Below are 26,945 nucleotides of genomic sequence, written 5' to 3'. Positions count from 1 at the left end.
GCTCTCCAACTATGATCCCCAGTTGTTTGTGCTCACCTAAGTCAGCAAAAGAATTTAAAAATGAGGCTCATGCCCTCACACTGCAGAAACCACTAACACACTGTGAGGAAATGGAGCCATAATAAACAGACACTGAAGCAGAAGCATAACCCATGAAAGTTCATTTTTGAAGTTCTGTACCTTCTTCACACACAGATCCTAGCGCTTCTCATTTGTAGCACCCTAAATGGCAAGTTCAGTTTCAAAAGACTGAGGCTCTAAGAGAGGGAAATGGACAAATGGGTCCTTGGGATTAACGGCAACATCACACGTGAAGAAGCCCGCTCTTAAAAGAAGCATTTTCAGCCTTGTAAATTTAGAAGGAAAAGGGATTTTTGCTTCGAAATCCAACCTCGCTTCACATACGTGTTGTACACTTACCACAATAAGGAACACAGTAATTGAAATCTGAAACAGAAACATTTCTACATTCTAGCTGCCCTTGGCGTTGTTTTAGGGAGGGGGTGGGGTGGGACAATGCCAACCCCATGACCTTCCCTCTTGGCATCAACTCCAGTCCCCAAGTCCCTGGACACTCGTGGCGGTTCGTGAAAAACTGTGGCAACAGCAGGAGGCAGGTGCACAGCTAACATTTCACTGTCTGCCTGATCCAAACAAGCAAATGAGAACAAATCAGAAGTGCAATGGTCTTTAGGTTTAGGGGAGACAGCCAGGTAAAGGATAAGATGCTTACTATCACAAACCTCATAAAAGAATCTTTCTCCTTCCTTCTTCTGCTCAGGGAATGGCAAGTCAAAGATGTTGGACAAAGACACGACACATTACAGACACAGCACACAGCACATTTTGACAGAGACTTTTAGATGTGAACAATAAACCACTGATACATCAAAAATTGCTAGCACCACAAAACGCATCTCAGAACATAAAGTCTGATACCAACTTGACATTGCGTAATATGGTGAAAAAATAATCTGTAGTTTGTAGAACTGTACCCATCATTAGCATATATGTCCATATTTGTGTACATACAACTACATCTACACATACACACTACAGAAGGCTACAGGCCATCTCCCTCCTGCCATTCACACTTCTAAAGCATTTACGTTCCGTATTCTGTTATGGTTAATGATCACTTCAGTTGTTAATGGTGTTTTAGAGTATTATCATATCCTGTCTTTAGTTAACTCATGTAAAAAACTTGACTGACACTTTTTATAGCAAAGAGATATGCTGCTGATGATCTCTAAGTAGATATTTTGGCAAACACAGGCATAAAAATATACCCACCTCTTTCCCTCCCATGGATTCAAACATTTTTTCCAGCTGGACCCGCAGTTGCTGAATATTGTTCATCAATATACAGGGCTATAAATAAAGCAAAAAAAAAAAGTGGTGTGAGAATCCTTCATACAATTATTGAATTGAATTATTGAATAAGTTTACCTTAAATGTGATTTAAGTATACAACTATCACTCATGTCCTATTATATTTGGCAATAATCCTTCTATTTTCATTTTACTTTTTAAAAGTTAAGCATGGAAGGGGGAAATGTTACCATTTTGGGGAATGCAATTCAATAATATACCCCAGACAATAAACCATAGGGAACTTACTACTACTATTTCTTTTATTATTAACATTGAGCCGAATTCTGTTTAGAGATTTACTTACTTTAAGAAAAAGTTAATAGTTTAATTTTACCAGTATTTCACATTTAAAAAACCAAAACACCATCTGAATTTTAAAAATCCAGGGGAGGGGGAAAAAAAAGACACATTTAATAGACGACACTCTTTGGCTATAGATAAAGCCTGCACATTAGTACTCAAGGCCCTTAATTATCTGGCTCCAAACTAGTTTTTCCTTCCCAACTCTGTCTACTGAAATATGAGTAACTTTCACCTTTAAGCAGCTTATTCCCCCCAAAACACCTGTGCTTTCTAGACTCTGACCTGGCTTGGCATGTGGCCTCTTCACCTGAACCTCACTGCCTATCTGAATCACATCCATCATTCCAGGTTTGAGCTTTCTCTTTCCCAGACTATATCCCTTTGTCACTCACTTGACATTTGTTTTATTTGACTTTACATTTATATTGCTTTTCACTGTCTCACCCACTGACCTTAAATGCACCATGCATGCTGCTATGTCTTCTGATTTTTCTTAATCCCAGAGTCCTCACAGAGCTTTCCACAGAATACATGTTTAAAAATGTTGTTTGATGCCGTGTTTCCAAAAAGGTGGAAATAGAACAATAACACGCAGGTGGAAAGCTTTGTGACAGGACTACATACGGACTTAGAATAATGGGAATTAATTTATCACTGGAAAATGGAATTGAGAATAGTTACAGAATAATTTCTATTTCTTGCATTCTGATTCAAAAAGCCAGTTGATTTTGGGGAGGAAAAGAAAATGGATATATCTTCCAAGTTTCTGGGAAATGAGCCAATAAGGAATTAGAGAGGCATAGAAAGGACTTAAAGGACAACAGGGAGGTGTTAGCACACATCAGTGGAAAGATTTTATTATTGCTTCAACCACATTACTGACCTTTGAAAAACTTTCTACTTGATTCTTAAAGTGACCACATCCAAACTTCGATTTATGAAAACAATTTTAAACTTTGATTCTGTTCCTTTGATTCCGGTCATATAAATATTTTATTTCTCTAACACAGATAATCTAAGATTTATCTGCCATAGATTCTGTTCAGTAAGCTGAACCACAATATTCCACAAATAACTCTGGTCCCCAGCTGTGACTGAGAGCCACTTGCTCTAGGCTTAAACTTTCCGCAGTATGCATGGCCAGAACTTTCATGGATTCAGCATCTTGACCCAAAGGCAAAGTGAACCCCCACTAGGGGATGGGGTCATTAGGATTTATTTTCTTTCTTTCTTTCTTCTTTCTTTCTTTCTTTCTTTCTTTCTCTCTCTCTCTCTCTCTCTCTCTCTCTCTCTCTCTTTTTCTTTCTTCCCTTTCATTGCAGAAGAGGAAGATTTGGCTTGAATTTGACAAGGAGGAAATGAAGCTCAAAGAAAGACCAGGACTCTTAATGAGAACCAGGAAGAGTGCATGGGTAAATGTTGTATCACTCTGCTCCCCATGGATCTAAGTTAGCTAGGAAGACTCTTCTATGATTATTAGATATTAAGTTTATCTTTTTTTGGCACATGTAACAGTACGTTAGTACCCAAAACAGTACTTTAGTACTTTAGTGCCCTGGTTGTATAAATAAAAACCAACCTCCAAGTTTTTTTAATATGACTATTTCCAATGGAAAAGAACAACCAAGAAGCAAAATGAACTATAGGCTCACTTAATATGACAATTTCCAATGGAAAAGAGCAACCAAGAAACATAATAAATAATATGCATGGATTGCTACTGACCCCAGGTAAGGCTACATATAGAAAAAAGATGCAGTCATCTAGAGAGAGAGAAAAATAAATATGAGACTCTTCTCTTTCATTAAGATTTCTCTGACTTTGAAATGTTGAAATATCAATTTTATGGAATCAATTTATCAAATCACTACTGAGGACTGAATTACACAAATCTACCTTAAACCTAATCTGGAAACCACTTTTATTTTAAGCACCTCTGTAGGTACTGAAAACAAAACAGAAAACACACACAGTAAAGAGAATAGTAACTTAATTCAGAAGCATCATTTGTTGATGAGTTTAATTAGATAAAATAACCTATGTTGAAGTTGTCATCTTTATATTTGTATACAGTTTGGCTTTTCCCATAAAAATATCATAATGCATTTCATCTGATCTAAATCTGTAACAAAGTTAGGAACCTAAACTGTAATGAATATGAAATTTGTGTTGGGACTAGGGCCATTTCTCTATGACCAAAGTATGTTTGTGAGTTGAAAAAGGTTTTTTTTAAAATATTCAAAATCAAATAATTCTGATTTATATGTGTTGCAGCGTTATTTTTGGAGTATGAGAAAATGGATTAAAAAACTTGTGATCCATTTTCAAGGTGAAACATCACAGCTAGAGAAAATATATATTCTGTTACAGACATTCTAACTGTCATCTTTAATTCTGAACCCTGGGAAAGCAAATGTTAAGGGGGATATCTCTCTTTAAAAGTTTCTAGATCAATTTGCAGATGTTATAGGCATATGCCCATAAATATACTGAGAAAAAAAAATAACTTTAATGTTCTTGATATGAAAGAAATAGTTATATGTACATGCACGAATCTACAAGAGAATTTCTTCAATTTATCTCAGCTGAAAGCATACACTAAGCTATTGCTATTCTTTCATGGAGATACTGAAATGATGCTTGGTATTTGAATGAGAGTCTAGGATTCTTTAAGGTATCAGGAACTAGGAAAGAAAAGCACTGAGGAAAAGTTCCTGTGTTGTAATATTTGCAAGGGTGTTTTCTTTCTTTATAAATACTTGATTTTAAAAGTATAAAACATACAGAAAAATACAAAGAATAATAAACATTGATATATGATTTTTCTCCCGTTTTAAAAAATAAACTACAGAATGCTGACTCATAATACAGCGAAAAGTCTGCTGTCTTTAAGGTTGTTTTTCTTTTCTGAATGACAAGAACTATCCCTGGTAATTCATAGCTACCTTTTAAAAATTTCAAGTTGGCTATCCTGATATAATCAGAATTGTTCCTGAAATTATCTGGCACTGTTTTGATTTCCAACATATTACTTTTCAAATGTTATTATGAATTTAATTGCAAATATACAGGTTCAGTAAATAAATATCCTGTCTTGTCTATTAGAGTATAAACCAATAGCAGTTAGAAGTCACTGCTGAGATATCTGCGAGTTTTAATAAAATCTCTGGGCAGCATATTAATTTTAGAGAAAGAAGCATCTTCTGGGACCCTCGAGAACCATTAAGACTGACTTATATTAATGAGCTGTCAGCCAGAGGTCAATGAAGTTTCACTGAGAATTCTCTTTTAGACTTGCCTGATAGTGGGAACTAATTTTTTGAGGAGGAAAAAACTGATATTCCTCCTTTAAAATCCTGTTTTAAAAAACAAAACAAAACAAAACTGATTTTCCTCTTTAAAAATCCTCTTTAAAATTTTTTTGTGTGTTTTAAAAACATTTCTATAATGTTACCAATATAATTCTCCTAAAATGACATATGGTGAATAGGAAAGATTTCTCTTTCTACCACAGACTACCACTGATTATACTCTATATCACTTAAGTTTATCTTGCTTTAGTTTATCTCTTGGTGCCTTTTATTAAGTTGCAGTGCTGGTTTCAATTTTATAAAGATTTTCTTTCATTTTGCTAAATTAATTTTTTTCCAGTGTTCCAAGATTTTCTTAATCATCTAGAAAAGAAAAGGCTAAGTTAATGATTTAGAGGAGAAACCAGCATTACTTCTTACACGAACTATCTTTCTCAATTTATTTGAAAGCTGAAAGAAAAATTGTACTCAATTAAATTGTACCAGTGTCCAAACTCTGTGACTGGTATCAACATAAACAAGTTTTTAATTCCTAGTTCTCTGCTTCATTGTTTTATGATTATGTGGGTTTTTAATTGTTTATGTGAGTCTTCTTCCTATTGTCATGGAAAACCACAAGTTGGCTTGGCATTGAGATGCTCTCAACCTTCCCCTGATTGCTGTGCTGTAGCCAGATCAGGATTCCCAGAGAAGTATTCAAACAATTTCTTGAGATCCCTATTCCCTATGACCCTTGAAAACAGAAAGAAAGAAAAAAAATCTCTTGCTTACTCATTTGTTTTTTAAAAAATGGATCTCAACTGAGGAATACGTGAAAGCAGACACAGGTTTACTTACCACATTTTCCTTATCACAGTATGAACTGAAGTCACTTGATAGGATCGCAGCATACTGAAGCAGGACTTTATTGATAGTCTAGAGGAAAAACAGGAAATGTACCTGGTTAAATGTATCCAGTTATACACGCACTAGCCAGCTTAATGCTATCCACGCAAACTTTTCACGTCTTTTTCAGCTAAGAGAGGGACAGATGCAGTGATTAAATGTATACCCTTGCCAAAAAAAGGATCTCAAACCACCATGCTTAGGTAACAATTTGTAATATTTCTGAATACATGTGAAAGGTATTCTACATGAGCTCATTAATTCATTCCATTTTAACATAATCTGCTCCATCCTGAAATTCTTTATTTCTAACTTTACTAAGTACGCAGAAGAGACATGATTTTATGCTTGGATGCTTACTACCTAGTGACCCGAATGCTCTTTTTGTCCCCTCCTTAATAACTGAACTTTTCTTTGACTCCTTCCTCTTGGTTTCCAGTTCCTACACCCCTCTCTCATCCCTACCACACATACATTTAGCATGCCAAAACTGTTGTGGTAATTTTCTCAACTTTCTACAATGTTCCTAAATACCTTATACAATTATAAGTGTTGTCAGAGCATTCCTGTACATGCCCCTTAGTAATGAATATTTTCAGTAATTTCCTATGATAAGGAACCTTATTAATATCAAAGACCACCTCTGAAGACTTTTGTTGTATCACACTATTACAATACATTTACCTTTAATTTACTCAATTAGTTATTGGTGCATTATTTCCTAAAAATGTTGCCTAATTTTTGCCTTTGTTCTGTCCTCTTCATCCTAATTTTGCATTTACCTTCTCCATTTAATAACTATTTGTGAGCTGAAGGATGCCCTCTGTTCCACTAGTTATGCAAAGTAAGGAAAAAACAAACACATGTGTTAGTTAAATTCTATTTCAATTACTTCAAGATACATTGATGAATTTGTATCCTACCAGTTTTACTTATATAGCTTGAATGATCATAAACCAAATGCGGACATGGTTTTCTTAGAAGAGAGAAAGCAACACTAACTATAGATAAAGATTATCTCTTTTCACAGAAAACCAAGGACAAAAAAACTTGTTTCCTTTTTTGTATGACGTATTCATCTGAATTTTCTTTGTGGCTCAGGTCAATTCAGGAGATACTCTAAACATCTCTCCTTTAGCTTAATCTCTTACTCGAAAAGCCTGAATTCACCAAACAGAACTATGAACTTGTTTTATGGGCATTTAAGATCATGGTGAACACCTGGAAATAGGGATAAAATGGAGAAAGAAAATTGATATTTTGTGAAAGTACAAAGTATCATGGTAATATGCATCAGTTTAAATAGAAAGTTGGCCTTGGAAAATATAAAATCTTATCAAGCAGTAAGTCTAGAAAAACAGATGGCTGATCAGACTGAAGTATCGTCCAAATGCAGCTGTTCAAATCCCTTCAGATACAATACTGAAATTCACTTTGGAACTTACCTGTGAAGTACCAATTCACTCATACATAGAAGTACTGCTTTCAACGTACAGGTTCTAATGACAGTGTAAACTCTTTAGAAACATTTCATTATGTGGTAAAAACAAAAAGGAAGACAAATCAGACTCGAGGAGCTTGTTGTGACTCGGAGATTCTAACTAGCTCCAGAGAAAGTGTGGAGAGCAGAATCCAGACACTCATTTCTGATTATTGTCAAGGTATCCCCCACAGCCCAGCACCTGACTCTGCAAGAAAATCCTGGTCTGCTCAGTTCCCTCGTGGGGACAAGGAAATGATCCTAGGATCTCACATCCACTAACCTACAAACACCGATGGTTGTTAGCAATCCGGGATGAGTTGTGGGCTGAGGAGGAGAGCTCAGCCATGTAGGATATGGTGTAAAGCCTTGTGCCTGTGGGAGTTGTGGATACACTGGCAACGAGAACATCCATTTCTTTACTAATGTACAAAGTACACTTGATAAAAGTGCTCACGCACATTTTAGGGGCAACACCAATTTCACTCTAATTTATTCAACGAAGTAAAACCATTTCAGACGTTATTTCTTTAATACCAGTAAGAAGTTACTTGAGACATACTGACCTAAGACACATCTCCTGCTGCCTCATAAGCATCACTTAGGAACTTGTGGAAGTTCCAGGTCTCTGGTCCTCTCCCGGGTCTACTGAGTCAGCAATTCTGGTGTGTGTTAAGAAGCCCCCAAGACGATTCTGATGTAAGCTAAAGTTTGAAAATCTCAGTCCTACTGAATGCATAGCAAGGTGGAGGATAACTCTTCAGAGAGAATCTGTTGATGGAAGGGGTACCTAGCAAAGCCTGGAAGACAGAACTTCTTCCAGAGTACGTGGACTTGGCTAATAATGACTTCTCTCTGTGGGACTCTTGGGCTTCAGAAATAGGGCAGCATAGAGCGAGAGGAAAGAGCCTAACAGAAGCTGTTTGCATCATGTTCTGAAAGAAAGTAGAGTTTACATGGAGAGAGAGTCATGAAGTATGGATGATTCTTTTATGGGTGCACAAAGGAACTGTCATTCAAAGAACTCCAGATTAAATAGTGACATTCTAACAGGATTACGGTGGTGAAGCCAGGGATGCTCTGCTTTTACAGATCAAGCAGAAGGACTAAAATATCTCCATCCTCACTCTGCTCCCATTAGATGGCAGCTAGTCCTGTCACTGAGGGGGTAGCTGTCAGTCAGTTAGTAGGATCTCCTGAACTAATGACATGTGTTAGAAGTGGACTAAATATCTTGTCAACACCACCAGTCGGTCCCTCTAGGGTATGACTCTTGCAATTAAGAACCCTCATTCAAAATCCATCTTTTCAGGGGGCGTTTAGTATTAGAGCAACGCAGGGAAGACAAGAGGTGTAGTATCTGTTCAGTGACATTAGAAAGTCACATCGGTGCTTTCTAGCACTGCATTTTAACACACGCAGCATAACGCAGAATCCGCCCCCCCAACTGCCTAGGCTTGGCCCAGAGCATAAAAAGAAATGTTGGGATTCTGCTCTCCAACTCACCAGTTGATTCGTGATGACACCAGACTGGGAAGGTAGTATGGCTTAGTGGTTAAAAGCATTTCACGAACCCTGCCATTTCTGGTTGGGTGCTTGTTTGAGTTACTTAAATTTCCAAACTTATTTCATCATTTGAATAATTAGGAAAAATCACAGTACCATGGTCACGGGGTTGTAGTGAAGAATAAATAAGAGATTATTAGCACATAGCAATGTTCAATTAATTATCATCATTACTTTAGAAAATTAGGATTATGTTCCCAAAGAACAAGAAATACATGCATCTCTTTCAGCATTGTATCTCCAGTGTCCCTGAGCACTCAAAAAATAAATAAATGAATAAATAAATAAGAGAGAGAGAGAGAAAGAAGCAGTAAAGCCATAGAAATATCCATGGCCTGTGTACATTCTTCACCTCTCGTCACAGCTATGAAATGTGAAGCACTTGATTGGTATATTGAGTCTTATATATATTCTTTAGTAAGGACAAATTATCCTTTCAAGCCCCATTTTACAATGCCAAATCTTCCTAACTGTTTGCAGATATCATTAATTATGTTTTTTCTCTGAGAGATAGTTTAAATCAATATAAGTCCTAGGAAGAGAATGTGATTTCAATATTCTGATACAAGGATCCCAACTCCAAAAAGGATAGGGTTTTCAAGACCAAAGGTCCCATCTGACGAAACAAAACGAATTCTAACAGTCTAAAGTAACTGTGAAATAGCTAATTATATTAACCACAAAGTCCTATCTTCATTTTTATGATTTTTAAAATCATTCCAATAGAATTTATCTTTCAATGAAAATTACCAATTTCTGCTTTGCCAGTAAATGGGTTTTTTTTTCCTTACATTATTTCCATGGAATGATAATTGGTAGTACTGAATTTACATGGATTAAGAATATTTTAGGTGTTTAAAAAAATTTTTTTTAAAGATATTTATTTATTTATTTGACAGACAGAAATCACAAGTAGTCAGAGAGGCAGGCAGAGAGAGAGGGAGAAGCAGGCTACCTGCCAGCAGAGAGCCCGGATGCGGGGCTAGATCCCAGGACCCTGAGATCATGACCTGAGCGGAAGGCAGAGGCTTTAACCCACTGAGCCACCCAGGCGCCCCTAAAAAAATTTTTTATTGTTCCAATAAAAGCTCACATTTCCTCAGTGACACATGGAGCCTAGTTCTTTTCTCCTCGCTTCAAAGAAGGCATTTTCCCGTGTGGATTCTAACATAACCCTCTTTGTAACCTCCCACTCCTTTACACTTTCCTGTAACCCACTTGTTTACACGTGGCTGCGAGCAACCTCACAGCTACAGAAAGGTCAAAGGTACGAAGGAGGGGAGGGTGGTCTGGAGCCCAGCAGCTTGAGCCCGGGAGCCCTTTTCCTCCTGCTCTCTCTCCCTGCTTCCACACCTCCACCTTACATAACCTGCTTCCTGACTACTCTGAGGGTGAATTCTAGTTACTTTTCTAATATTGTGCCCCACTTAATAGTATGTCACTAAATATATTAACTCTGAGATTATTAAATTCTCCATACGACTCTGCTTCCATGAGTCCCACAGAGTTCCAAGAATAGTATGTGACACACTTTTTTCAACAGTATCCCTAATGACCCCATTTCATTCTCTTGGCAGTCACCCAAAATGCGGCTGCTTGTCAAGAAAAGACAGTGATTTTTTTTTTTCCCCCAGAATAATTCTCCTGCAGAGCTTACTTGCAGGTTTTACCACACTGGGAAATTGAAATCAGTGGCTACCAAGAAAGTCCCCTCTGGAAAGGATCAAAGTAAAGGGTTTTTACCTATTATCTTTAAAATCAGGAGGTTACTTTTGTCTATCTAATTAACTTATGAAGACGAGAGTTCAAATGTTAATAATACTTGATGGTTACTTGATGGTAAATAAATAATATAATATGGTTTAGGCTGATAGCTTACTTACCTAAAGGCCTTCATAGGCTTCTCATTTTCTTTTCAGCCTTTTGATTTTTTTAAATTATGTGATTTCAATATTCTGATACAAGGATCCCAGTTTTCTACTAAAGATGTTTCCACTTTGCCTGTTCTTCCAGACTCCTTATAAAGAGGACCTAAATGTCCAATGGTACAAATCCATCAGCTCTGTACTAATCCTATGCTTTCTTTTCTTTGAGATCTCTCGTACGTGTCAGGGAAGAACCTGAGTCACAGAATGGAGGAGGGTGACAAAGACTCTCTTCTTGACCAAACTCTGGCCAGGCTACCTCCAGGCGTCTCTCAACCAGGCCTCAACCTTGGCCTATCAAGACTTGAACAAAACTGGGCCACCTGGGTGGCTCAGTTGGTTAAGCCTGTGTCTTTAGCTCAGATCATGATCCGAGAGTCCTGGGAACAGAACCCTGCATTGGGCTCCCTGCTCAGCCCGGGGTCTGCTTCTCCCTCTCCCCTGCTTGTGCTCTCTCTCTCTCACAGAAAGACTTGATCAAAACAGTAACAGCTTCTAACAGTTCAGGGCTTCCTCCCCGGAATGATTCCAGATCCCCTTGAAGTGCCTACCTGAGGAAACTAACTAGTGTCTTTATAAGAAAAGCAAATTTGGGCATGCATAGAAATACCAGGGGAGCATACACACAAGAGGAAGAACCATGTGAAAACCCAGTAGGAAGGTTGCCATCCCTAAGCCAAGGTGGGAAGCCTGAGGAGAAACCAAATCTGCTAAAACCTGGGTCTCAGACCTCTCCCAAACTGTCAAAAAGTACTTTTCCAAGAAGAGTAATACACTTTAAATATGTTACAAGTCAACTGAGTTTTGGCATTTTCTTATTTTTTAACATGTCAAAGGTATATATTTATAAATATTTAAATATAAATGTATATACATATATATCTTATTTTATATATTTATATATAAATATTTATATATTTATATATTTCATAATATTTATATATAAAATTTATATTTATCTATAGTTATAATATTTATATATAATATATAATATTAAATGTATTATAATATTTATATATTTACATATAAATATATTAAAATAAAATACATATAAAAGAAAACATGTTTCATAAATATAAATATTTATTTTATATTTTATATTTATAAATATTTATTTATAAATATTTTTATTATATTTATATATTTAATACACATTATATTTATTATTTATAAATAATATTTTATTATAAATAAAATATATATAAAAGAAAACATATATACATAAAATATATATGTATATATAAATACATAAAATATATATACATATACACATATATACATATATATAAGAAAGCATACACACACACACACACACACACACACACACACACACACACACATATGGTCTTTTAACCTCTGAGATGCCCTGACTATAGCATTTGACTTTACCATAGATTTGGCACTCACATTATAAGATTTTTTTGTGGCCAGAGATATTGTTTATTCATGGCTTCGCCTCTCAAAGTGCCTCGTAAAGTGCTCAAGTGAGGTAACAAGTAAACGCTTGTTGGATGAACAGTCGAGACCTCTGTCTATCATCCAAACTGAAGGGCAGCCAGACATAGCACCACATAGGTCATTCCCGTACATCACTGTCCGTCATGTCACTACCCTGTTTAAAATTTCCCACATGGCAGTGTTACTTGGGTTGTTCAGTTAAGATTAACTTTAAACTTCATAATCTGGACAGCAGCGTTCTGCAAGATTTAGACCCATCTTCACTTTCCCACTTAGTCTGTCATCTAAGAAAACTACATTTTATAAAAATGAAATGTGGAACTAGAGGGTATCATGCTTAGCGAAATAAGTCAATCGGAGAAAGACAACTATCATACGATCTCCCTGATATGAGGAAGTGGAGATGCAACATGGGGGGTTAAGTGGGTAGGAGAAGAATAAATGAAACAAGATGGGATTGGGAGGGAGACAAACCATAGTGACTCTTAATCTCACAAAACAAACAGGGTTGCTGGGGGGAGGGGATGGGAGAGGGTGGTAGGATTATGGACATTGGGGAGGTTATGTGCTATGGTGAGTACTGTGAAGTGTGTAAACCTGGCGATTCACAGACCTGTACTCCTGGGGATAAAAATACATTATATGTTTATAAAAAATAAAAAAATAATAAAAAATGAAACGAACTCGGGGGCACCAGGATGGCTCAGTAGGTTGGGCTCTGCCTTCAGCTCAGGTCATGATCCCGGGGTCCTGGGATCCAGTCCCACATCGGACTCTCTGCTCAGCAGGGAGCCTGCTTCTCCCTCTGTCTCACCCTGCCACTCTGCTTGCCTGTGCTCTCTCTGTCTCTTTGTCAAATAAACAAATCAAATCTTAAAAAAAAAAAAAAAAGAGAGAGAGAGAGAGAGAAAAGAAAGAAAAAAGAAACAAGAAGGGACAGAAAGAAAGTCAGATGACAAACCTGGAAACCAAACCAATAGGTACTTGAATTAGAAATGAAATTGGGGTACTAGAGTCAGAGAAGACTACAAACTGCAACATCCTTCAGGTTCTGCGCAAGAAAATAACATCCCGCAGTCTCAGAAAAGAAAGCATTCGTTCCCTTTACCCTACCTTCGCAAATCTTCTCATTAAGTGAGATAATGCTTCAGGATTAGGGCATTCCAGTTTCTTAATAATCTCGAAGCTCTGATTAAGCTGGGCGAAGACATCAACCACAGAACAAGAGAAGAGGGCATGATCCGATGTCTGCTGGAACTGAGGGGAGAGAAGAGGAAACCAGATGAGACCATCCCAATAAGCACATTAGAGGGAGTGTGGCCAGAGGCGAATCACTTCACATAAATAACTCGGTCTCCTGTATCATGTGCCTTCATTTCACGTGCCTTCTTTTCCTATTTAATAAGATACTTACCCGTTTGAAAATCATTCATGTCCTTTTCTGGGAAATGTATTAGAACTCGTATCACGGGGCAGGCTGCTATTAATTGGTTTCTCCATTGCGATACTGAGGGACTGGTTCTTTTTATTTCTCGTTCCCCATAGATATGAGAATGGTTTAGAAAGATATTGAGGCTCAACACTTAAATTGTTCCAGAGGGGTTTGGAGGGTGTCTGCTCCCAATCTTAAAATCCTGAAAAGGTTTCAGGACAAGGAAGTTCGTATAACCCTACTGAAGTTTTAGACTGCAATTCAGGAGGTAAAAGAATCATGGAGCAAAAGGGGGACTGATTTTCTTTTTTTAATTTAAACAATTCCCTAAGGTTCCTACCAGCCCTTTATAGTTGTGTTTTACATTTATTTTGATCATTGGAAGATTAAAATAAACCTTAAATAATAACAACGAGCCTAACAATTCCCATTATCTTAAAAATGAGTCGCGTGAATGAATCTTGACAACAAGCAGTCTTAAAGTAATTTAAACTCACTCCGTCTTTTTTGTCTCTTCCTAGTGCTCCATGAAGGAACTCCATTGACACATCTTCATTTTCATCCAGCCACTGCATGACAAAAGGCTCAAACCACCTAGAAAAATTAATAATGTCATATACCATAAAAGATATCACTTGCACATAATTAACACTGAATATTGCTCTTTTCTTAAATGAGAGTAATTCAGGACCAAAAATTTCTTTTTATTCCCTGTTTTGCACTTCTGTTTTCTCAGAGACTGTTAGCTTTTACTTCATCAAACACATCCCTGTTTATTTACTTTCAATGTCTATCTCTTTCTTGGCTCCTCCCGTAGTACTTTAAATATGCTTAGTTCCTAATTCCTACACACAATGTCCTTCACAATTCAAAGTCGTATACAATGTACATCTTGTGTGCTGTCCCCTATCGTGCCATTCTCTCACCTTTTAGTACTTTACTGATGGGCTTCCTTTCATCCATACCTACTTGTTTCCTGTAACTGATCCTGGGTGCCCATCTCTGGCTTGTTATGATCTACAATCCACCTGCAGTTATGTTTTGTGAACAGTCAAAGGTTCAGAGTTCTTTTTTTTCATGTGGAGGTATAATTGCATAACACCTCTTATTCAGAAAACCATTCTTTCCCCCATTGCCTTGAATTGCCATCTTGGGTATAAATTAGGCAATGGCATATATGGGTTTTGTCTCCAGACTAGTTTGTCTTACCGGTCTCTTTGTCATGAACTAACACCACACCCTTTTAATAAGTCTTGATAACTGATAACAGCTCTCTAGGGTTTTTTTTCCTTCCTCTTCGACACTGCCTTCGTGATTCTTAGTCTTCTGTATTTCTTTATACATTTTTTGAGTGAATCTGTCAATTTGTACAAAAATACCTGCTGAAATTTTTACGGGATTGCATTAAATCTCTAAGTCGATGGGGGAGCATTACTCTCATTACAATAATGCATCTTTTTAGGAACACTTTTATTTCAGTTCATCTTAAATTTCTCTTAGTAACATTTTATAGTTGTCAGAGTAGAGGGCTTGCACATCTTTCATCACCATTTGTTTCTCATGGTTTTAATGCTATTTAAATGGTATTGTTTAATATGTAATTTTCTAACAGGTTGTGGCTACTATATAGAAATTTAATTAGCTTTTATATAGACTTATTATAATCACTTTTTTTTGAGAGAGAAAGAGTGTATGAGCATGAGGGAAAGGGCAAAGAGAGAATCTTAAGCAGGCTCCAAGCTCATCATGGAGCTCTACCCAGGGCTTGATGTCACTACCCTGAGATCATGACCTGAGCCAAAATCAAGAGTCAGACACTTAACCTACAAACCCACCCAGGAGCCACTTTTTATATTCTATTAGTTATCCTATAGTTTCTTTTGGGTTTTCTAGATGTACTATTATGTCATAGACAAATATTAACAACATCAACATATACTTTTATAATCATTATACTTTTCTACCCCTTATTGTATTGCATAGGCCTTCTAGTAAATTGTTAAATAAAGGTGATGTTATCAGATGTCAGTCTCTTTCCTGATTTCAGGCAGAAGCTTTCAAAATTTTATTCATAAGCATAATGTTTAGAGAGGAGATAAGATGGCAGAGTAGGAAGATCCTGAGCTTCTGTCCTCACACCAACACACCAAAATCTACAATTGCATATAGAACCATCTCAGAGAATGAAGTAAAGATTAATAGAACAGATTTTTTACAACTAAAGATATAAATAAAATGTCACATGGAGACAGTTAAGACAAGGAGAGGTGGTCCGGTCAGGACCAGTACCTACAGTGAGATCCACTGGTATAGAGGCCTTTCCTGAAGAATAAGGAAGTCTAAGGCTCCAAAGCTCAGAGAACCTGCACCGGGAAGATGAACACCCATATCCAGGAGAGCCAGAAAGCAGCAGAAAACAGAAACTCCACTCAATCACAGTCATCCACACCAGAAGCCTGACCCGCCTTGACCTTTGCAACTAGTCACACCAGGGCCAACACTGCACACTTGCACCCTTAAAGCAGTTATAGTCTGGTCCCTCAGCCATACAGGTCAGGGTCAAGCTCCACTCACCAGCATGCCCATAGCAGTTGTAGTGGGGCCTAGCAGACATTTGTGCCAGGGGACAGGCCCCCACACAAGCAATTATGCACTAAAAACCCAACAACAACAACCTCCAGCCATAACAGGAGGGTGCATATGAACCACACAGAAGACACCCCTGGGACAGCTGGCAGGAGACCAGGGAAATTTATGATACTGGGTCCCATAGCACACCTTCCACATAAAGCTCCTCCTTGAAGACCAGGAGAATTAGCTGATCTAAACACAAAGAAGCATAATGAGAAGACAGAACAATATGTCAAAAAATATGACAGAAAGAACAAGACCACCCCCCCCCACAAAAGAACTAAGTGAAATGAAGTGACTTACCAGATAAATAGTTCAAAGTAATGGTTGTAAAGATATCTACTAAACCCAGGAGAAGAATGAATAAATGCCATAAGAAGTTCAACAAGGACAGAAAATATTAAAAAGAACCAATCATAACTGAAGACTACAATAACTGAAATGAAAACTGTACTACAGAAAATCAATAGAACATTAGATAATGCAGCAGAATGGATCAGCAATCTGGAAGACAAGCTAGTGGAAATCACCCAAACTGGACAGCAAAAATAAAAAGGAATTAAAAAATGAGGATAGAGTTGGGGCACTTGGGTGGCTCAGTTGAGTAAGCATCTGATACTTGGTTTCGACTCAGGTCATGATCTCAGGGTTGTGAGATCAAGCCCCATATCAGGCTCTGTGCTCAGTTTGTAGTCTACTTGAGGTTCTCTCTCGCCCTCTCTCTCTACTCCTCCCCCCTGCTCATGCTCTCTCTTTCTCTCTCTTAAATAAATAAATCTATCTTTAAAAATAAGTAAAAAATAAGGATAATTTAAGGGCCCTCTAGGACCTCAAGCATACTAACATTCATTGTGTAGTGGTCCCAGAAGTAGAAGATAGAAAATGGGACAGAAAACCAATTTGCAGAAATAATGGCTAAAAATATCCCTAAACTGGTGAAGGAAGCAGACATCCAAGTCCAGGAATCACACAGAATCTCCAAAAAGATGAATCTAAAGAGACCCACACCAAGACACATTATAATCCAAGTGTCCACAGTTAAAGATAAAGAGAGATTCTTAAAGGAGCAAGAGAAAACAATTATTTATGTACAAGTAAACCTCAATAAGACTATTAGCTGATTTTTCAGCAGAAGATTTACAGGCCAGAAATAGTGGCACAATATATTCAAAATGCTGAAAGAAAAACAAGGACAACCAATAATAATCTCCCTGGCAAAATTATCACTCAGAATTGAAGGAAGCATAAAGAATTTTCCAGGAAAGCAAGAGTGAGAGGAGTTCATCAACAACAAACTGGCCTTCCAAGAAATGTGAAAGGAACTTCTTTAAACATAAAAGAAAAGGCCATAGCTAAAAAACAAAACAAAAAATAATAATTAAAAAATCTCAGTGGTAGAGGTGAATACATAGTAAAGGTAGTGCTTCAACCATCAACACAGCTGGTATGAAGGTTGAAAGACAACAGTAAAATCATCTAGAACTACAATAATTGGTCAAAGGACACACAAAATACTTACATGTAAAATATGACATCAAAAACAAAAAAAATAAGTGAAACCATATGATAATTGACTCTCTCTGTACCAGGTGGTGGGTATTATAGAGGGCACGGATTGCATGGAGCACGGGGTGTGGTGCAAAAATAATGAATACTGTTATGCTGGAAATAAAAAAAAAAAAAATGTAAAAAAAAAAAAAAACAAAAAAAACAAAAAAATAGGGGAAGAGTAAAAATGTAGTGCTTTTGGAACATGCCGAACCAAAACAACTTAAGGTAGAATGGACATTTAGGATATTACATATGAACTTTGTGATAACCACAGCCCAAATACTTATAACAGATACACAAAAATTAAAGAGAAAGAAATACAAACATAACACTAAGGAATGTCACCAAATCCCATGAGAAGAGAGTAAGAGAGAAAGAAACAGAAAAACAAACCAACAACAACAACAAAAAAACTACAAAAGCAACCATAAAATGGTTGAAAAAGAAAAGAATCATAAAATGGTAAGAAGTACATATCTATCAAGGGTTACCTTAAATGTAAATAGATTAAATCAAAAGATATAGGGTGGCTAAGCAGACAAAAAACAAAAACAAAAACAAGACTTCTATATATGCTATGATAGATTCACTTCAGATCTAAAGACAGACAAACTAAAAGTGAAGGGATGGAAAATCTATTCCTTGCAAATAGAAACAAAAAGAAGGCTGTCGTAGCAATACTTATATCAGACAAAATAGACTTTAAAAGAAAGGATGTAACAAGAGACAGAACGGGGCATTACATTATGATAAAGGGTTCAATCCAACAAAGGGATATAACACTTGTAAATATCTATGTGCCCAACATAGGAACTCCTAAATACATAAAAGAAATGTTACTAGACAAGGGAGAAATTCATGGTAATACAGCAATAGTAGGGGACTTTAACACTCCAAATAATAGAATTATCATCTAGGGAGAAAATCAGTAAGGAAACATTGGCCTTGAACAACACAGTAGACCAAATGGACTTAATGTGTACACAACACTCCATCCGAAAGCAGAAGAATACACATTCTTTTTAAGAACACATAGAACATTTTTCAGGATACACCACATGTTGGGCTACAAAACAAGTCTCGGTAAGTTAAAAAAGACTAAAATCACATCAAGCATCTTTTCTGACCACGATGGCATGAAACTAGAAACCAATTACAAAAAGAAAAGTGGACAAAACACAAACATGTGAAAACTGAACGACACCATTATAAACCAGTAAGTCAGTGAAGTAATCAAAGAAACAAAGAAAAATCCTTGAGATAAATGAAAATGGAAACAAAGAGTCCAAAATCTATGGGATGCAGAAAACACGGTTTTAGAAGAGAGGTGAATAGTGATACAGGCCTACCTCAAGAAACAAGAAAAAAAAATCTAATCTTACACTAAAAGAAAAGAAAAAAAGAACAAAGATCAGGGTTAGTAGAAGAAAGGGAATAATAAAGAGCAAAAATAAATAAGATAGAGACCACAAAAACAATAGAAATAATGAAACTAAGAGTAGTTCTTTGCAAACATAAACAAAATTGGTAAATCTTTAGCTATGAAGAAAAAAAAAAGAGGCCCAAATAAATAAAATCAGAAATGAAAAAAAAAAGTTACAACTTATGCCACAGAAGTACAAAGGATCATTTAAAAACTAATTATGTACCAACAAATGGGAAGAAATGGATAAATTCCCAGAAATACGTGATCTTCTAAGACTGACTCAAGAGAAAATTGGAAATATGAGTAGACCAATTATTAGCAATAAAATTCAATCAATAATAATAATAAATTTAAAAAACTCCCCAAAGAAGAAAAGCCCAGGACCAGATGGCTTCACTGCCAAATTCTACCAAAAAAAAAAAAAAAAAAAATTTTTTTTTTTAAAGATCTTATTTATTTAACAAAGAAAGAGACCCCGAGAGAGGGAACACAAGCAGGGGGAATGGGAGAGGGAGAAGCAGGCTTCCTGCCGAGCAGGAAGCCGATGTGGGGATCAATCCCAGTACCTGAGCCAAAGGCAGATGCTAAAGGACTGAGCCACCCAGGCGCCCCTGTACAAATATTTAAAGAGGAGTTAATACCTATTCTCAAACTATACCAAAAATTAAAGAAGGAATGCTCCAAACTCATTCTATATTCTCAGTGTTACTCTGATGCCAAAATTAGACAAAGATAAAATAATACAGTTACAGGTCAATATCCCAAATGAACACAGAGGCAAAAATCCTCAACAGAGTATTAGCAAACTGAATTTAAAAATACATTAAAAGGATCATATACTGTGATCAAGTAGGATTTATTCCAGGGATGAAAGGATGGTTCATTATCTACAAATAAATCAATGTAGTACCACATTAGCAACAGCCAAAAAAGAAAGAAAAAAATCAAATAATCATATCAATAGATGCATAAAAAACATTTGATAAAATTCCACATCTACTTATGATAACAACTCTCAAAAAATGAGTATACAGAGAATATGTGTCAACATAATAAAGGCCATATATAACAAACCCATGGCTAATATCATACTTAATGGTGAAAAATTGAGGGTTTTTTCCTTTCAGACTAGGAACTACACAAGGATGCCCAGTCTTGGCACTTGTTTTCTATTCACTATTGGAAAACCTAGCCACAGCAATCAGATGAGAAAAAGAAATCAAAGATATCCAAATTGGAAAAGAAGTAGAACTGTCATTATTTGCAGATGATGTACTTTCTCTAGAAAAAAACATTATAGACACCACTGAAAAACTATTAAAACTAATGAATTCAGTATGGTTGCCAGATATGAAAGTAATATACATAAATATGTTTCACTTCTATACACTAATAATAAACTATCAGAAAGAGAAATTAAAGGAAAAAACCCATTTACAACTGCATCAAAAAATACCTAGGAATAAATTTAACAAAGAAGTTTAAAGAACTGTACTCTGAAAATAATACATTGATAAAAGAAATTGAAGATGACCCAAGTAAGTGGACATATATACCATGTTTGTGATTTAAATAATTAATGTTGTTAAAACGTCTATAATACCCAAAGCACTTACAGATTCAGTGCAATCCCTATCAAAATTCCAATGGTATTTTTTTTACAGACTAGAGCAAATAATCCTGAAAATTGTATGGAATCACAAAAGACCCGAAATAGCTAAAGGATATTGAGAAATAAGAACAAAGCTGTAGGTATCACTATTCCTGATTTCTAACTATACTACAAACTATAGTAATCAAGCCCACACACAAAAAGACACAAAGATCAACAGAACAGAACAGAAAGTCTGGAAATAAACCCATGTTTGCTATATGATGAAGAAGGCAAGAATATCCAATGAAGAAAGATAGTTTCTTCAATAAAGGTGTTAGAAAAACTGGACGGTTACAAGCAAAAGAACAAAACTGGATTACTTTCTTATACCACACACAAAAATAAACTGAAAATGTATTAGACTTAAATGTAAGACTTGAAACCATAAAATTCCTAGAAGAAATCATATACATGAGCTCTTGGGCATCTTAGCTATACGTGTGTGTGTGTGTGTGTATACATATATACATATGTGTGTATATATATGTTATATATATTTATATGTACGTGTGTATATATATTTTTATATATATTTTATATTATATATATTATATATATTTTATATGTATATGTATTTTTGTGTGTGTGGATCCATCTCCTCAAGCAAGGGCAACAAAAGCAAAAATAAACACCTGGGACTACACCATACTAAAAACATTTTGCACAACAAAGAAAACCATCAACAAAACAAAAGGTAACATACTGAATGGAAAAAATATTTACAAATGATATGACCCATAAGCAGTCAATGTCTGAAACATAAAAAAATTCAGCAAACTCTATGTAAACATATCCATTTAAAAATTAGGCAGAAGACCTTAATAGATACTGCTGTAAAGAAGACATACAAATGGCCAACAGACACACCAAAAGATGCTCAAGTTCACTTATCATCAGTGATATGCAAACCAAAAGCACAAGATATTGCTTCACAGTTGAAAGAATGACTATATAAAAAACAAAACAAGAAATAACAAGTATTGTTGAGGATGTGAAGAAGGGAATCCTCATGCACTGTTGGTGGAAATTCAAAATTGTGCAGCCATTATGGAAAAATTTATGGTGGTTCCTCAAAAAATTAAAAACAGAAATATCATATGATCCAGTAATTCCACTTCTGGGAATTCACCTAAGAAAATGAAAACAGTAATTCAAAAAGACATATATAGCATTATATATTCATTACACCATCGGTTATAGTAGCCAAGATATGGAAACAATCTAAGTGTCCATCTTACAATAGATGAAAGGATAAAGCTGTGGTACAGATATACAATGGAATATTACTCAACCATAAAAAAGAATGCATTCTTGCCATTTGTGACAACCTGAGTAGAGCTAGAGGATATTACACTAAGTGAAATAAGTCAGTGAAAGATGCATATGATTTCACTTACGTATGGAATCTAAAACAAACAAACAAACAAAAACAAAACAAAACAAAACAAAAAAAACCCATGCAAAACAGAAACAGATTCACTGATACAGAGAGAAAACAGGTGGTTGCTAGGGGCTAGGAGAGCAAAGGGATGGGTAAAATAGAGTAAGGGGAATTAAAGATACAAACTTTCAGTTATGAAATAAATAAGGCATGGAGATACAATGGACAGTATAGGAAATTGATATTATAATAATTTTGTATGGTGACAGATAGTAGCTAGATGTATGGTGGTGATCAGTTTATAATGTTTGTAAATGCTGAATGATTATGTTGTACTCCTGAAACTAATATAATATTTTATGCCAACTACATTTCAATTTAAAAAGAGGCATACTGGTTTTATTGTTGTTTCTTTTTTGAAAGAGTGTGTCTTTGGGGCACCTGGGTGGTTCACTGGGTTAAAGCCTCTGCCTTCAGCTCAGGTCATGATCCCAGGCTCCTGGGATCAAACCCTGCATCAGGTTCTCTGCTCAGCAGGGAGCCTGCTTCCCCTCCTCTCTCTCTGCCTGCTCTCTGCCTACTTGTGATCTCTGTCTGTCAAATAAATAAATAAAATCTTAAAAAAAGAAAAAAAGAAAGAATCGTCTTTTATTAGATTAAGATAGTTCCATTCTATTCTTAACTTCTAAGAGATTGTTATAATAAATTGATATTGTATTTTATTAAATTATTGTTCTGTGCCTAGTGTAATGACTGTAGGGATTTTCTCTTTCATTCCTTGAATGTGGTGAATTGTATTCATTGCTTTTAAAATGTTAAACTAGTTTTATATTTCAGAAATAAATACCCTTTGGTCATGTTATATTAGTCTTCTTATAAACGACTGGATTCTATTGGCTAATATTTTATTTTATTTTACTTTTAAAATATATTTTCAGAGAGAAATTGTTCTTTAATTGTATGTCATATTCTCAATAGGTTTGAGTAGTTGAGGATAATTGGTACACTTTTGCCTAACTTTTAAATGTACTGACAAAAATAATGTCTTGCTATGTTTTATATTTTTGGATCTTTAGTGATGTCCTTTTCTGGCAATGGTAATTTGTGATATCTGCTTTTCCTTTTTTCCTCCATTTTTTATTTTTATCATGTTTTTCAAAAACAAACTTTTGGCTGTGTAATTTTTTCTATTTTAAAATTTATTTTGTTCCAGGTCTTATTGATCATTTTTTCCTTTTACTTTCTTTTGACTGAATTTGTTTTTTAAATTAGTCTTACACTATTGATTTTATACCTTTCTCCCTTTTTGTCTCTATAGAATTAGAAGATACACACTTTCTTCTATTTCCTATTTTGGCTGCAATCCACAAGTTTCAACATGCCATATTTTACTATCACCTAGTTCAAAATATTTCGTAATTTACACTAATTTCTTTTGTACTCAGGCTTTAGAGAGTTCTGCTTAATTTGGGTATCTGGTCATTTTCTAGTTACCTTCTTGGAGTTGATATCTGGCTTAATTCCACAGTGGTCCAAGACTATACAGTATATATTTCATTCTTTTAAAATACATTAGACCTGCTTTATGGTTCAGCGAATAGTCTGTTTTGGTAAATGCACCATGTGCATGTGATGATAACCTGTGTTTTGTCACTGGTGGTCATCAGTTGTAGATAGAGACGTGTGTGTGTGTGTGTGTGTGTGTGTGTGTGTGTGTGTGTAAATAATTCCCATGGAAAACTGTGGAACCTGTATGTGACCAGATACAGATAGATAAATATCTTTAAGGGTATTATTCATGTTTTGAAACTTCTATTTTTTTTAAAGATTTTATGTATTTATTTAACACAGAGAGAGAGATCACAAGTAGGCAGAGCAGCTGGCAGAGAGACGGGGGGAAGCAGGCTCCTCGCTGTGCAGAGACTCCCGATGCGGGGCTCCATCCCAGCACCCTGAGATCATGACCTGAGCTGATAGGCAGAGCTAAAGGCAGAGGCCTAACCCACTGAGCCATCCAGGTGCCCTGAAACTTCTATATTTTAACTGACTTTGTCTGTTTCTTGAGTTGCTGTAATCTCCAAGTAGAATTGCTGAGTTGATGATTTTTCCTTTTACTTCTGACAATTTTTGCTTGATATATTTTGTTTACATGTTATGACATACATTTATAACTGATGTTTTTTGAATTGCTCCTTCAATCATGAACTATTTCTCTCTCAAAATTGTTTTGTTATATTTCTTATTTTGAACTCTATTTTTTTAATATTAGTATAGCCATGAAAATTTGATCTCAATTATTGTTTTCATTCTTTTACTTAATCTGTCTAGATGCTTACGTTTTAGGTGAATCAATTATAAGTGATAGTTTGGGATTTACTATTTTATCTGTAGGATGATATTTGTCAACTAGAACCTTAATCTGTTTATGTTTAATGATTACACTTAATTTTCTGATAAATACAATTTTTAAAATGTCATCTTGCTTCCCCTATCCCTCCTAAATTTCCTGCCTGCTCTTTATTTTTTGCAATCTCCTTTCCTTTCTCCTTTCCTTAGATATGTTCGTTGTACTCTCCCCTCACCCTATTGTTTTATGGGTGCATAGTACTTACAGGGTTACACTGTAAATTTTAACACCCATCCATTACATATTAGAGGATTTTTAAATTGAGTATTTTACACTTTCTAAACAATTCAAGGATCTTATACCATATTAACTCCATATACTGCTCTTCTACCTTTTTATGCTACTGTTGTCTTGTATTTTAATTCTATGTATATTTTCTTCTACAGATTTTTTATTTTAAATACTTGATGTATTTTTAAGTGTCCTTTTTTGCTTATCTATTCTAATGCTTTTTATGATCTAATGCATTCCTGCATTTTTATCTTCAGTCATTTTCCTTCTACCTGAAGCCTGGTTTATATATTTTAGTGAAGGTCTATTGGAAATGGGTTCTTTTAGCTTCTCAGTTATATAAATATACTTATTGCACCTTGTTTTAGAAGGATATTTTTGATGCTTATAGAATTCTAAGTTGTTAGCTGTTTTCTTTCAGCGCTTAAAACATATTGCAGTGTACTCTGGTTTCAGTCCCTCCTACTGAACAATCATCCATGAGTATTATTACAGCTCCTTTGAAGGTAAAGTGTCTTACCTTCCTTGACTCCAATAAATGGGAAGATTTTTTTATGCTTTTCTGGTTTTAAGCAACTTTGTTTGATGTAATGACCAGTAGTTTTCCTTGCATTTGAATATCCTGCCTAGGATTTATAGAAATTCCTCAGCTATAGCTCCATGTTTTCCAACCATTTTGCAAAATACACATCTACTATCTTATTAAACATTGCTCTGGTACTACTCCTTCTCTCTTTTCCTTCTCTGGGACTCAATTCTTTGCATATTAGACCTTTACAATTTATCCCATATGTCCCTTGTGTGTTTCTCTCTTCTATATTTCTTTCTTCCATTTCTTTTATCCACTCTTCTGCTATGTATAATCTGCCATTAAGCCCATTTATTACTAATTTATATAGTAATAATTTATATAGCCCATTTAATACTAATTTATTCCTAATTTCATCCCTTTTCATTTCTGTAGTTTTTATTTTATTCTTCTTAGAGATCCTATTTTTCTGTGGAAGTTTTCTCACATTTTGAAGTTTAGATCAAAGTCTATATCTGGTAAGTTAATATCTATTTTCTCTTGGATCTTATTCATTTGGTCCTGTTGCCTAGCAGTCTTTAAATTTTTTTTGTTGAATATTATACATGGTCTATGGAAAAAATATGGAAACTTTGGTCATTTCCTCCAGAGAAAAATCTAAATTTTTCCTTATATTTGCAGGGAGAGACTCACAAAGTAGACAAGGCTGAGTTTTAGGCTGGGCTATTTCTAGCTCTTATTTCTAGGGCAGAGCGCTCAGGCATCTCACCTGAAAGTCTGGGAAGTCGTGTTTCTTAGGAAATCTTCACTAACTTTTATCTCCCTAGCATTGTGAGGATGCTCAAGTCTCTACTTAAGTTTTAATTTCTCAGTGCCTTCTTTCTATACCTGCTTATTTCTGCCTCAGTCCCAATACCTGAGCAGATAAAGAATGAGAAAATACCTCAGGGAGAAAACTGTGTGCAAGGAACAATGCTTACTTTTCTGTGGTTTGCATTTCTCTGGGAGTTTGGTCCTACAGGTCCAAACAACCTTCCTAGTCCTAAACACCAACGTTTAATTCTCTACCCCATGGACATTGCTATAAGCTGGGCTACTGTTCTCTGTTAGGTCGCAATGACATTGTAAATGTCATTGCAAATTAGCAAATTCATAGGAGCAGGGAGGACAGGACAGAGGGGGAAAAAAAAACGACAGCAAATACAGGATTCACTTCAATGCATTTCTCTTTTCTCAGGGACAGTAGTTTCTCACTTCCCTGTTGCCTTGATTGCTCTCTGATACTGTTTAATTTAATTCAGCTTTTATGCCGGTGTTCAGTGGTCATGTCAGTCTGATTTTAGTTAGTAGTGTAGTTAGTTTAGACAGAGTCAAAGCAGAGGTCTCTGGCTAATGGCATCA

General features: G+C 35.6%; 1 protein-coding gene across 1 annotated transcript in view; it reads right to left on the bottom strand.

Moving 5' to 3' along the window:
* Positions 1 to 26,945, bottom strand: part of UNC13C (unc-13 homolog C) — a 612,072-nt gene that overhangs the window by 105,127 nt on the left and 480,000 nt on the right. The window contains 4 exon segments of the mRNA XM_032342611.1: positions 1,294 to 1,371; positions 5,826 to 5,903; positions 13,416 to 13,559; positions 14,232 to 14,328. Of these exon segments, the coding sequence (XP_032198502.1) occupies positions 1,294 to 1,371; positions 5,826 to 5,903; positions 13,416 to 13,559; positions 14,232 to 14,328 (397 nt within the window).

This window comes from Mustela erminea, chromosome 5 (assembly GCF_009829155.1).
Source record: "Mustela erminea isolate mMusErm1 chromosome 5, mMusErm1.Pri, whole genome shotgun sequence".
NCBI lineage: Eukaryota > Metazoa > Chordata > Mammalia > Carnivora > Mustelidae > Mustela > Mustela erminea.
Note: the sequence above shows the minus strand (reverse complement) of the source record. Positions and strands in the feature narration are given on the sequence as shown.